The 13,754-nt window shown below is 41.1% G+C and overlaps 2 protein-coding genes and 1 pseudogene across 2 annotated transcripts in view; 1 reads left to right on the forward strand and 2 right to left on the reverse strand.

Moving 5' to 3' along the window:
- The window catches only part of Rab5a (RAB5A, member RAS oncogene family), a 29,709-nt gene extending 22,033 nt beyond the window's left edge, over positions 1–7,676 (reverse strand). The window contains exons 1-2 of the mRNA XM_020173399.2: positions 7,536–7,676; positions 4,095–4,355 (exon numbers count right to left, since the gene is read on the reverse strand). Of these exons, the coding sequence (XP_020028988.1) occupies positions 4,095–4,257 (163 nt within the window). The 5' untranslated portion in view covers positions 4,258–4,355; positions 7,536–7,676. The remainder of the gene's footprint in view (positions 1–4,094; positions 4,356–7,535) is intronic.
- On the reverse strand, positions 4,378–7,941 carry LOC141411406 (uncharacterized; annotated as a pseudogene).
- A 4,454-nt stretch (positions 7,942–12,395) lies between these two features.
- Positions 12,396–13,754, forward strand: part of Efhb (EF-hand domain family member B) — a 42,181-nt gene continuing 40,822 nt past the window's right edge. Inside the window, exon 1 of the mRNA XM_074042835.1 lies at positions 12,396–13,340. Coding sequence (XP_073898936.1) covers positions 12,435–13,340 — 906 coding nt within the window. The 5' untranslated portion in view covers positions 12,396–12,434. The remainder of the gene's footprint in view (positions 13,341–13,754) is intronic.

Consider the following 13,754-nt stretch of genomic DNA (forward strand, 5'->3'; position numbering starts at 1 on the left):
TAATTAGGATTACAGACCTGAGCAATGGGGCCTGATCAGTTAATGTATCATTTTAAATTAAGAAATCAGAGAATAATTGATAGTTCCACTATTAAAAGATCATCTCTTTAGGTCATAAGTGATACGAAATGATATGGAATTCCAAATCTCTAGCAACTTCTCTTTGTAACATACCAAACCACTACATATATACTTTCTAGGAGGAACTATATTATGCATAAATAATCTTTCACTTGAAAACAAATGACCACCTTCCACAAACTAACTCAGTGCATAAAAAATTACAATAAATATTTCAGAAATTTTTTTCTCATTAATCAAAAACATTGGCGGGGCGTTGGTGGCTCACGCCCATAATCCTAGTTACTAAAGGAGGCAGAGATCAGGACAATCAGGGTTCAAAGTCAGCCCAGGCAAACAGTTCTCGAGACCCCTTCACAGAAAAGGGCTAATGGAGTGGCTCAAGGTGTATGTCCTAAGTTCAAACCCCAGTGGGAGGGAGGGAAGGAATTTCCAAACCAAGCATGGAAATTCCAGCACTTGGGAGGCTAAAGCAGAAGGATCATGAATTTCAGGCCACTTGTTAGGTGACATAGCAAGTTAGAGGCTAGTCTTAACTACAGGGTGAGTTCCTGTCTCAGGAAAAAAAAAAAACACACACACAAAAAAACCACCCACTGAATGCTGGTAATTGATCTCTGGGTCTTCTGTCCTCCTTTCTCAAAGTGCTTTTTATAATACGCAACCAAGCATGGTGGCACAGGCCTATAACCTAACCCTAATCCCAGCAACTAAGGAAGTTGAGGCAGAAGGATTATAAGCGCAAAGCCAGTCTGGATAATAGTGAGTTCCAGGCCAGCCTGGAGTACAGACTGAGACCAACAGCAAAAAAAAAAACCCCAAAGCGGCGATTCTCAAACTTCAGCATGCACCAGAATCATCTGGAAGACTTGTTAAAACAGACTGCTGGCTCTACTTCATTGTTTTGATTCAATATGGGAATTTATAAGTTCCTAGTAATGCAGATGCTTGTGGAACAGAAACACTAAGAATTATTAAACTAATGCTCAAAAATCACAATATCAGCAAGAGAAATGTTAACATTTTCCTGTACAGTTTTATCACCTAAACCTTAGCATAAGACATTTTTTGATTAGTACACAGAAAATTATAACTGTGGTACAAAGGACTGTCTGACTTGCATGCATTTCACTGCATATTCTAACCCACACTGAGAATCCACTTGTCTATAAATATCATTTAAATGTCTTTTTAAAATTTTTAGGTATTCAACGTGCTAAGTGAAAGATGGCCAGTCCTACCATCTAACAAGTATTTAAGGAAGAGCTAAGCCTACAGATGAGATAGCAAATAAAGGAGGAGACAACCTTCTAAGCCCAATGCTCCCCAGCAGCACTGGCATGCTTCCCAGCAGTTCTGTACTACAGTATGTATGCTTTTATTATTTTAATATGTACTATGAAAGTGGGGAGGGGCACATACAGCCAAGTTCCAAACTTTGTGGCCCAGAATACTTAGCACAGAATGTCTATGTACTGTGGCAAATGCTGCCACTGGGCTTATCTTAGACATTCAGAAACATAAATATGCAAACTTTAAACTCCTACAAACAAGCTACAACTCCCTAAATTGCTAAGCCTGAACCAAGCTAACTAATTCCACCAAGAGTGCTACAGGGTCAAGGGAGTGTGGGGTATAGTGAGACACTTGATGTAAGGATTCTTAAATCAAATTATCATTTTTAGGAAGAACCATATAAAATTCAGAAGGTTCTACAACCCATAAATTCAAGATTGCAACATGATTTCTACCTTAGAACACGATAAAATAGAAACGAGAATTTTCAGTGCTTTGGAACATAGTAACTAATATACCGGATAAAAACTAATACTAATATAAACTAATTACTAAATATAAACAGTCAAGTAATTAAAAAAAAAAAAAAAACAACCAAACCATATTACTTACAAGGACCCTTTGGAGTTGACAGTAAATACTTCAAACCCTGAGGTCCTTAAATGCTTAGGATCTACTATAGTTCCTGTGGGCAAAGAACTGTTAGCAAAGCGCATAAAAAGAATGTGCTTTTCTTGGGCCTGTGGTTTTGTGCAACTGTAATCCCAGCATTTGGGAGGCTGAGGCAGGAGCACTGCTAGTTTGAGGCCAGCCAGGAATACATCACAAAATGCTGTCTCCATTTAAAAAAAAAAAAAAGTGCTTTCAGCTGTAATCATAATGGCACTAACTACAACTCCTATAGGAACAAACAGGCAATATCAGCATACTCAAAAAAGTATCCAATAATCATTAATGCAGAAATTTGGATGCAAGTTTCTTTTAGCCAAACATGAACTGTACAAAAGAAACTTTATATGCAGGAAGGAAAATCTTTATGAAAAATTCATTAATGAAATGTAGACACTATGACTGTTGTTAAATGAAAATAAAAATTATATTAAGATAACTGGATTATCAAAAATAAAACAGAATTTCTGATTTTAGGTTCCTAGAAGCTTCCCAGGAATTCTGTTGTTATGTTCTATAGTATGTAAGCTTTCATTAATTTAATATGTACTATGAAAGTGGGATGGGGAGCATACAGTCAAGTCCCAAACCTTTTTGGCCCAGGGTATTTAGCACAGAATGCCTATGGACTGGGGAAATGCTGCTACTGACCGTCAAATGGTTTAAGGTAGGTGGATATAATCAAGTGGGTTTTAAAACTGTTTCCAGTAGATGGGTCAGCTGGCTTTGGACCAAGATGCTTATAAAGGCTAAATCATCCTGAGAGATAACATTTCATTACTAAACCAGATAGACTGTACTAACAAAGAAACTACAAAGGATTTGCAATATACCGTGTATTAGTATTTTTTTTTTTAATTTTTACTATCATATCATTGTTGTACTGGGGGCACGTTGTGACATTTACAGAAGTGTTCATCAGTATATCTTATTCTCCTTGCACTGACATTTAAAGTCCAGCTTTCAGCTCAAAAGTTCTATAATATATACTATTCTTTCTAGTGCCAAGTAATTATAAAAAAAAAAAACATAAAAATACTCACGTAATTTAACACACTACCATGATGTAAAAATACAAAAAAGCTGACATTCACTATTATACTACTGAGTCAATTAAAATAGAAACACCACTTACCTAGCATATTTCCCTCATGTAGGAAAGTAAGAAGGTGGAAGAGTTGTGTAATTTATTTTACTTATTCAAGTATGGGGTTGAAATATACTTGTAAGTACCTTAAAAAACGGTACTATTTACATGTCCCTTGTAAAACCGTGAGTCTTAAAGCCCTGTGATTCCTCTAATATCACCTAATTCAAAAGCTTCATTTCACAGATGAGATTTAGGCCCCAAAGATGCTCTTTTGCCCCACTGATGTATAATTATGTATTTGATTAAATTCTTGAATTTTCAGTCTTCTTTGGACTATAATGTACTATTAGTTTTCTCTTTTTGTCTTGCATCTTACCTTTCTCTCATCTCCATCCTACCATTACCCACTGTTTGCAGTGCTTGCTCCATTTTTTCTTCCTCTCCCACCTTTTTCTCTAGGTCCCATTTTCCTATATGTCCCTTTACACTACTTACCTTTCTTATTCCCTTATCCTAGGAGCATTTTTACATGCGTACCCTAGTAACACTTAAGCTTAATTTTACAAACTGGTACAAGTTAACTTACAAATAGTTCAGTTACACAAAATTAAAATTTAAGGTTAACTCTTCTATTCATTCTAAAGTCAATCTAATTGAGGATTTATTAATTTGAAGAAACTTCTAACTATCACTAAATCTTATTTCTTGGAATAGATTCTATTCACTAAATTTATACCTGTATTTTAGCTATAATGCAACCATGTTGGGATTAACCAGGAAATCAAAACACAAAAAGTTATCATCTCAGCAAAAATCAAGGTAGGTTTTAAAGCTTGAAGTCTGCTGAAAGCTTTTTTCTCTATATGATCAAGATATTCATAATCACACAATTGGAATACCAAAATATTTGTTAATGTATAAGTCAACTAAATGATGTAAGGAAAAAAGGGAATCTCACCCCCAATGGTACTCTCTTGAAATTCATGAAACTGGCCTTTCACAAAACGAAGCACAAGGCTTGACTTGCCAACAGCAGACTCTCCGAGAAGTACTAGTTTGAACTGGCATATTTTATTTCCAGTATTTGGCCCGTTGGGTCTTGTTGCTCCTCGATTAGCCATATTCCAAATTTGAAAGAAGTCCCTAATTTCAGACTCCTAAAATGTACTTCCAGGGTGCAAGGTGTCAAATTTTTTTTTTCTTTCTGGAGGGAAGAGACCTGCAAAGAAACAAATCTGAATTAAATATACGAATCAATAATACAGAGCAATTCTAGTATTAATTGCTTTAATAAGTTTTGCTCACAGCATATTATTGTATAATTATACCTCAATGGAACATTCAATGTCATTTACATTATTTCACTATCCTTTTAAGGAAATAATCTAAAAGCATAAGATTGGCACCTACAACATTACTTTGTAACACTCGTGTTTTTTCTTTGTTTTTTTGGCAGCCCTGGGTTTTGAACTCAGGGCTTCATGCTTGCTAGGCAGGTGCTCTTACCACTTGAGCCACTCCACTAGCTCTTATTTATTTTTTAAAGCTAACCTTCACCAGGGCTTGGTGACACCAGCCTGTAATTCTAGCACTTCGGATGGCTGAGATAGGAAGATCTAAAATTTGAGGTCAACCTTGGCTACATGGAGAGACCATTTCAGAAAGAAAAAGAAAAATCCAACCTTCACTAAAGAGTTGACTTGGTGCCTGGTAGTATTGTAAGTACTCAAAAAAGCCACACAACAATGTAAAATTAAGTACTACTACAATCCTTACAAATGAGTAAACAGAGGCACAGAAAGGCTAAGTAATTTAACTGAGGTCATACTGTAACTGTGACAGAGGTGAGACAGAGCTGAGTTTCAAATCAAGACAATCTGAGAGATGACTCAAGAGTTTGGGCTTTCTCACCACACAACCTGGCTTAAAATTATTTTTGAGGAAAGTTAGTAAATGTAAAGCATCTAGAATAGAATCTAGAATTTAGTATTTGAAGGCTTCTGTTTCACTTAACAATTACTTATTTTAAAGCAAGAAATATTTTTAAGCTCCCCACAGTTTGTATGCCCAGTGGCTAAAACTGAAAACTGTTTCCTCATCTGCTCAAGTATATCATACAGAAAAATGCTAAAAACTGTTCTCTATCTGATGGGATTAGTGTTGATGTACTTACTTACACTGAATTTTTTTCATTGTTTTTGAGTTAACATGCTATTATTTTCTATTTAACTCACATTTAGAAAAAAATAGACTGAACAGCAACCTCTATGTCACCTTTTTTGAGACAGGGTCTCATTATGTAGCTCAGGCTGGTGATTCTCCTGCCTCAGCCTCCCAAGATCTGGGATTAGGGGCCTGTACCACTACAGCTGAAGTTTATTTTCAACCTCAAAAGAACTGGTGAATATTTAAAGCAACCGTTTTAGTTTACTCATAAATCAATCTTAGTAGTTTACTCCCACCTTTAATCAAAATTTGGTTATATGCTAATAATATACATTAAACCTGTTAGTTAAAATATAACTAATCCTCCATAAAAACCTTTATTTAGCTACTTCATAGAATTTGCCTTCCCGTGACATTTGATTTTATACAAGAAACACCCTTGATAATGATGAATTCATTAATATATCCATACGATCTTAAGTTTTCAAGTCAATAAAATCACCTCTTTCTTACCTAAATGCTAACTTTTTAGAGTCCTTATCTTTTACCAATATGTACTGACCTGTTTACAGGTGAACTGATATGTTTGAACTGCTTCCAACCAATGGGATATAAATAGAGCTACTATCCCACCTCAGCCTACACAACCACACCAGATTTGGGAGTCTAATCCTGGCTTTAACCATTTCTGGGCAAATTCTTTAATGTTTGAGCCTGTATGTCCATAATATGTAATGTGCATAGTTAAAAGGGAAAGAAAGCATGTTAAGTAATCTCTAATATAGTGCCTCCTAAATAGCAGTGACTGAAATAGGTGATTAAGTGACCCTTTGATGAGATAATGCTCATAGTCACATAGACTGAAAATGGACCCACACCTTCAGATATATATATTACCAATTTAAACACTTCCCAATTGTCTGTTACCTACAAAACAGTAAATGACTAATAAAAGATTATTTTACCAAATTTCTATTGTACTTCCAAAATTTCAGAGAAAAGCATCACATTCTTATAGAAAAATCAAACAAGATTCTGAATTAGCTTTGCCTTTTCAGGTTTAAAGTTAGTGAATCATGACTGCTACTAACTATCGCAAACAGAAAGTAAGACAAACTTGGTTATACGTATAGTTACCATAACATTAAAATAAAAATTGTGCGAAGGGCTGGAAGTGTAGCTCAGTGGAGCACCTGCTTAGCATGCAGCAGGCTGTGGGTCCAATCCCCAGCATCACTAAAAATTATATACATATCACTTATATCATTACTTACTGAGATTTTTGTCAGAATATTCATGAATATTTTGCAGAATATTCATTTTAGATCTTTTGAAAATAAGGAATATCCCGCGAAATAATTTTAGATGTTCTCTCATCAAAAAAAAATTACTGGGTACTTAATGTGTGCCAGGCACTGTTGCTTACAACAACCCTACGAGTTCAATGACCTCGGATTTACGTGAAGAATGAAGAATCTGGGCAATCCTAAGTATTCCCAGAGGGGCACACGGACGTGTTTTTTCCCCTCCGTATTAGTTGTGTGCAAGGCAACCGATTCGGCCCTTGGATGCTACCTGGGCAAGACGGAAACTATGTGAAGTATGGCGTTAAGTCTCAGGGGAGAGATAACTAGCTTACAGGGACGGGAACACAGGGCAGGGTTCGGCGGCCGAGGTGTCCTGAGACTCTAAAGCCTCGGCTGGCTCACCACCTCTCAGAGATGACAAAAAGCTCTAGCCAGCCTGTTCTGACCAACTCCCACCGTTTGCATCGCCCGTCTTTCCAAGTCCGAGGTAGGCGGAGCTCCTCCAGCTCACACCTGCCGTAGGCCTGGGTCCCTGCTGAAGCAGCAATGCTCGCCACGCCGAGTGGCCGTCCTCCCTTGTTCCCTGAACCTGGCCTAGCTTAGACCGAGATCCCAAGACCGGGCCAGGCGGGACCAGGGCCCCCAGGGCTCTTCCCGCGGCGCCATCTTGAGAAGGAAAGAGGGTAACACCCGTCGCTCCCTCGACTAGTCCCCAAATCTTGTTGTCTAGAGCTCCTTAAGGGATGAGTCACCAGGCCTGGCAGGACAGGACGCCGGGTTCAAGAGCGCTCGGGCGCGGCGGGCTGGCGCGCACCTGGGAGGAGGAGCGGGAGGATGGGCGCGGGCAGGGCCGCGGACAGCCTGGGGACCGCGGATAATGGGGGGTCCCGGCCCGCTCCGCGCATGGGGAGGGGTAGCTTGGTTACCTGAGACGGCAGTGAGAGGAGCCGCGGGACCGCAGCTTCCTGGTAGTAAGGCCCAGGTGTGGCCCGAAGGAACGAGGCTGCGGCGGCGTCACCTCCTTGCGCCGCTCCCCTCACACTGGACGGTGCGGGGCTCGAGCCGTGGTGCCGCCCCTGCCGGGCTCGGTCTCCGCCTCTCTCCGCCCCGCCTTCCTCCTTCCTTTCTCCTCCTCCTCCGCCGCCACCGCCGCCGCGAGCGCTCGAGTTCCGACTAATTCTTCCTCCTCCTTCCTCCTCTGCCTCCTCCCCTCAGGCTGGCCGCCGGCTTCACAAACCAAAACACAAACACACAAGTCCCACCGCGGCAGCCACTTCCGCTGCTAGGCGTCGATCCCGCCGCCACGTCGCTGCACGTAGCGAAATACGTTCTACGTCACTTCCGGTATCCGCCCGTCCTCCCGTTCCATCCGCTCCGCCGGCCCTTGTTCTAGCTTCCCACCCCGAGCCGGCAGCGGGGGCGGGGCTAGTGTCATGTGATTCCGCGATCTGTCTCCCCGCCCTTCCTTACTTCATCCTGGGGTGCAACCACGCCCTCGCCAGCGCCATTGTTATCTAGGCGGGGATCGCCGGGTGGCGGTCATCTCTGGTGGCGGGGGTGGGGGAGGCGCCTTCATCGCCCTGCGTTGGCGGAAGAGCTAAAGAACTTGGTTTGTTTCGCCCACAGATCGTGAGGCCCTGAGATTCTGTCTTGAGTATTCGCTCACAGACTCCCCTCCCCCAAACATCTGAATCCTGGCAATTCAGCAAACTGGGCTTTTTTGAGGGTCTTCTCTAGCACGAGAGTTTCCTCCCCCGCCTCCCATATCCCAGGGAATGGGAGTGTAGGTAAAGAGCAGTAAGTCATATTTATTTTGGGTGGACTAGGACCGTCGTCATCCCAACAGCAGCCTTTAGGCGGCGAAATCGAGACTAGAACGTTGATTTTATTGAGAATGTACCTGTTCGTAGGGAGAGGGGAGGGGCAAATCTTAATATCTCTTATTCTTTTCTTTTTGGTGGGACTGGGGCTTGAACTCAGGGTCTTGCGCTTGCAAAACAGGCACTCTACTGATTGAGCCACACCTCCAGTCCCTAAAATAAAAACTCGTATTCAGAATTTATTTTTGAGAGTTACTATACTAAACGCTTTGCAAGGATTATCCTACTTAATTCTCACACTGAGTTCATTCTGCCTGTCTCCCTTCATTAGGATGCTAACCCCCAAGTTCTGGTCCTCACCGCTGTTAACACGTGTGCCCGGTAGCCAAGGTCATGTTTGTGGAATGAATGAATGAGGCGTGCCTGTTTTGCATTTGAAGAATTCGAGGCGATAGGGATTGAGTAACAGAGTCCAAGATCACTGCCTGTTTGGTGATGAAGCTGTATTCTAACCTGCAGGCTTGCTACAGCAGTTCTCAAGTAAGACTCCAGTGAAAGGCGACCCAAAATGTTCATTACGTTCCAACTGCAGACCCGCTTAATGGTTAATCTGAACACCCTAATCTTTGGTGAGACATCTGAAACCAAGCCAGGAAAAAAAATTGTAATTTGATAGAAGAATGTTAAATTGCTTTCCTCTCCGAATAAAGGCTACTTTTTAGTTTGTGATTTATAATTTATAGCCGTTTCTTTGACGTGTACTTGGGCTAAGGTATGCTGTGAGTGCTTGTTCAACCTTGTGCAATGAAGATGATACAAGCCCTTGAACAACCAGTCTTCCAATCGACTCCCTAATTACTACAGAAGAGCATCATATGTAAATGTTATCTGTGGTACTTTATCCTCCAGGGCTTGTGCCAGTGTTGTATGCTACTCATGGTAATAGCTTGTGGACAATCCCAGTAAGAATCAGGAGGTAGGATATGTCAAATCAATTTTGTCATGTCAATGTCATGTCAACAGCATGTCCCAAACTAAACCTTGGTGACTAAATCTCCAAGTCACCCAGACTTGAAACAAACAGCAGTATCATTTTCAGCTCTTCCTTTTTCCCTTCATAAACTATCATCCATTCCTCACTAAAAACTCTCTGATCCTCAGATTTGAAGTCTAATCCCAATGTGTGAGCCATGTGTAGTATTTATATGAACTAGAATTAATGTATATTCTTGCCTTTTCAATCCATTCTTTACACTGTAGCCAGTCATTCTCCTATTCAAAAATGTTCAATGGCATTTGATAACTGGTATCTGAAGTTCTTCAACTCTAGTCCCAACTCACAGTTTCTTTCATTTTATTTTTATAGCTTCCATCTCCTCAAATGTTGCTTTGTCCTTTGTCCACATGTATAGCGTATTCACTGAATATTGCCCATGTGTTCTCACCTAGGCATCTTTGATCATTTTGTTCTCGCTATGTGGAGCATCATTACAACCCATAACTCTGCTGGTCTCACTTCAGCTAGGATGCTAGTTCCTCTAGATAGTATTTGAGGATACTTCTACTGCATTTAATTATTGTACTTTTTGTAGTTTTATACCACAGCAGAGAAACTGAGTTTTACACTCTGTAATGGTTCTAACATCTGTATTTCACAGCCTTTCTTTAGCCTCTAATCCCTTTTATTATAGAGTTTTTAAGGTTGGGGACTTATTTCAGTTTCTTACAAAAGACCTTTGATTGATGTAATAAGGACCCTAAAAGTATTTTTGAATTTAATTATATTTAAGATCATGGACATTGAACTTAAGACATCACAAATAACATACCAGATGTTGAAATTTATGAATTGCTAAGAACTCCCTATTTCTTCCTCATTAACTTCCTCATTAACTTTTGTTTTCTGATTTTGCTTTTTAGTTCATCTCAATGAATATATTCTGCATCATTTTATCCACCATGTTTGCATGGGAGGGTGCTGACTTAGTGGCTAGCACTTCTGAAGATCTAGTTTAGTTAGTGTTGGTACTAGGAACAGAACCCAGGATCTTGTGTATGCTTATCAAGTGCTCCATAGTAACTTTAGAGATTGAAATGCTGTTGGGTTGGCACTCACAATATGTCCGTGTTTTCTTTTTTCTAACTCTTGATAATGGAGGAGGACTGATAATTGTATATCTTTTAGTGTCAAATGTGGAATCGTACTAGTTGATAGAATTTGTTAAGCAAGCTACAAAATGGATGGGCCTAAATGAAGCAATAAAAACTTAAGTATTGCCACTGCCCTTAGTCCTTATATTTTCCTCAACTCTTCAAATCCCCAATCCCAAATTCTACTGCCTGGCTTCTCTCAACTACTCATAGAACTCATATCCCCTACCTTCTCTTAAGGAAATCTTTCCTCCCTTGTGTAGCTAAAGAATGAATCTTTGCCTAGATGGTAATGAATGGCTTTTTAAAAAATTTTTGAAACAGGCCAGGCCTGAATTCACAATCCATGTGCCTTATTCTGCCAAGTGCTGGGATTATGAGAATATTCCACCATGCCCAGCTTATATTTATTTTTAGCAGAGACTGAGACAACTTAAAATTTTTTTGGAGACCAATGGTGACTGTAACAAAATATGGTGTCAAGGCAGTGAGGAAAAAGCTGTGGAAATTTGACCTGGTCATGTTTAAAATGCTTGTGAATGGAGTTGGGGGATAGCTCAGTGGTAGGGTGTGTGGTTGGCAAGAGACCCTGAGTTCAATCCATAATACCAAATCTAATTAAAAAGCTTATGTCTTTGAAGGTCATTATTCTGGTCTTAGCTCATATATCACTTACCAAAGGGACTACTTGCCTGCCTAGCTAGTATGAAGCCCTGAGTTCAAACCCCAGTGCCACCAAAAGCTAACAAAATAAAACAAAAGAGCCAAAGGGACTTCTAAGCCTACTGATTTTAAAGCTTCCTTCCACCTGGAAGCATCCCGTTTTCTTCACAACACTTACAGCTATCTGAAATTATTGTCCTTATTGGTGTGTGTGTATTATGTGCGCACACACACATATATACATATACACACACACATACACACTGTAAACTCCATGAGTAGGGACTGGTTAATATTCCGTTACATTGCCAGCACTGACACAACGCTGTAGAATGCATGGATTCAATGACCCCACCACCCCTCCCTATAAACATTCGGGACTACACACTATCAAGTCATATAAGGAGCTTAGGGGGAGAAGAGCATATTAATGAACTAGAAAGTTACAGTAAGTTCTTTTTACAAATGTGAAATAGTATCTCCCATTCACTTTAGAGACAGTGTCTGACTATGTAGTCCAGGCTGGCCTCCAACTCCCCATCCTCCTGCCTCAGCCTCCGGAGTGCTGGATTTATGGGTGTGCTTCACCACTGCTACAGTAGTTCTTTAGTGCTGGGGATTTAAGTCAGTGGTAGAGCGCTTGCCTGGCATACGTGAGGGCCTTTGTTGGTTGTCAGAACAACCAACAAAAAAGTAGTTTTTTAGCGCTAAAATAACTACTTGCAGTGTGAGGGCAAGGAAGAACATAAAAGAAGTCGTCACAACCAAAAGTTACTTGTTCCCATGAAGAGGTCCATAAACAGGGATAGTCCTACGGCTAAAACAGCTTAATAGGACTGCATTGCTTGGGAACCCAAAGAGAACTTTTGCTCTATCACTCAGGTTTTCTTGCCCTTCAAATCTAGTTTAAAAAAAAAAAAAAAAAAAAAAGGAAAGAAACCAAATGACCAAAGGAAAGGGAAAGAAAGCCAGGGCGAGACAAAGACAGGGGAGGAGGGAAAGATTAAAAGACAGAGAATGAGAGATGGGCGGTGACCCGCCGGAGCAGTAAGTGCCGGGCAAGCCCCGCCCCTCGCCAAGTCTGTTTCCCAGGTAACCGTGTAAACAGACTCCGGGTCCTTTTCCCTAGTCAGCTCCACTAGATGTGTTAGGTAGCAGGCAGGAAGCGGTGGGCAGGGATTCTTAGTGGGGATGTGTTCTTTCCCGAGAGTGGGGTCCCCCAAGGGATTGAAAACTTCCCTGGAGCCAGGGATAGCTGTCCCCTTAGAGATGAGTGCCCTTGCAGGAATGAGGAAGTCTGAGGGGAAATCTCTAAGCATGGAAGTCAGACTCACCCATAGAGGAAAAGATGACTTAGGAGACAGGAGGACCCTTATGGGAACAAAATCTCCCACGGAGCTGGGACTAAGAATGGGATTAGGAAAAAAAGATTGCAAGTGGAGGGAGAGCTCTGTGGTTAGTAATAAATGTTGTGAGAGGATGGCATCCCCAGAAACAAAATTTCCAGGGCTAGAAATGGAATTAGAAAGACAGACTATTTCCAGGACACCCAGGGAGAAGAGTAATTTAGGTATCAACAGGGTCGCAGACTCCCCGGGAACACAATCTCTGGGTAGGTTACCAGGAAGGGTAGGGTTAGAAAATGAGTGTCTTCTGCCAGGGTGTCCCCATGGAAGGGAAATACAGCCTTCCTTGGGCATGGCGCATACAAGTCCACAGGCTGTAGGGAGCAGGAGGGGGCCTATGGCTAGTGGTTCTGAAAGGATAGAGGCTTTAGTGGAAAAGCAATCTGTTTTAGGTTTGGAACCAAGAAAGGAAGTGGAAACAGAGCCTACCTGTGTTGTGGTGAAACCCAGCACAAAGATGAACTGCCTTGTGGCGGTTGACACTGGGCTGCCCCAAGTGGAGGAGCCAGATGAAAAGAAGGATACAGATCTCCAGATGGGCTTGGTGATAGAACCTCCCCAGTACCAGTTTTTCCAACCACCTGAAGAGAAAAAGGAGGCTGAAAACACTGAACCAGGAATAGAACCTCCAGATTCCATCAGACCCATATACTCTGGGAAGTTTTTTGATCGGATGCCTTGCTGCCCAAGTGTAAGTTTTCTTTGTTCCCTCATAGTACTTTCTTGAAGTGCTATCTATAGCCATGTCTTTATCGAGATGATAAGGTGATGAGACATGTTTGGGTTTCTTAATCCAATCACAAGGATTTCATTGGGATTCTAGCCCCCTGGAATCTTTCCAGATGTTACTTTGTCTGATATCCCCTGGTTCTCTGCCTCCCTTCCTAGTGACAGCATCGTGTTCTTTGCACACAATCGGTCTTTCCTGATTTCTTCATTTCTCTGTGACTTTTGTTGCTTTCCCCAATATTTGTTTTCTCAACCCTCTCACATGTTGAGATACATCTTGTTCTCTAATATCAATATATTTACTCTTGGAGTTATTTGTTCTTCCAGGAAAGACTTGTAGGCTGGGTACAGGGCAATATAAAGTGAAAAGTATGTG

Source organism: Castor canadensis, chromosome 10, assembly GCF_047511655.1.
Source record: "Castor canadensis chromosome 10, mCasCan1.hap1v2, whole genome shotgun sequence".
Taxonomy (NCBI): domain Eukaryota; kingdom Metazoa; phylum Chordata; class Mammalia; order Rodentia; family Castoridae; genus Castor; species Castor canadensis.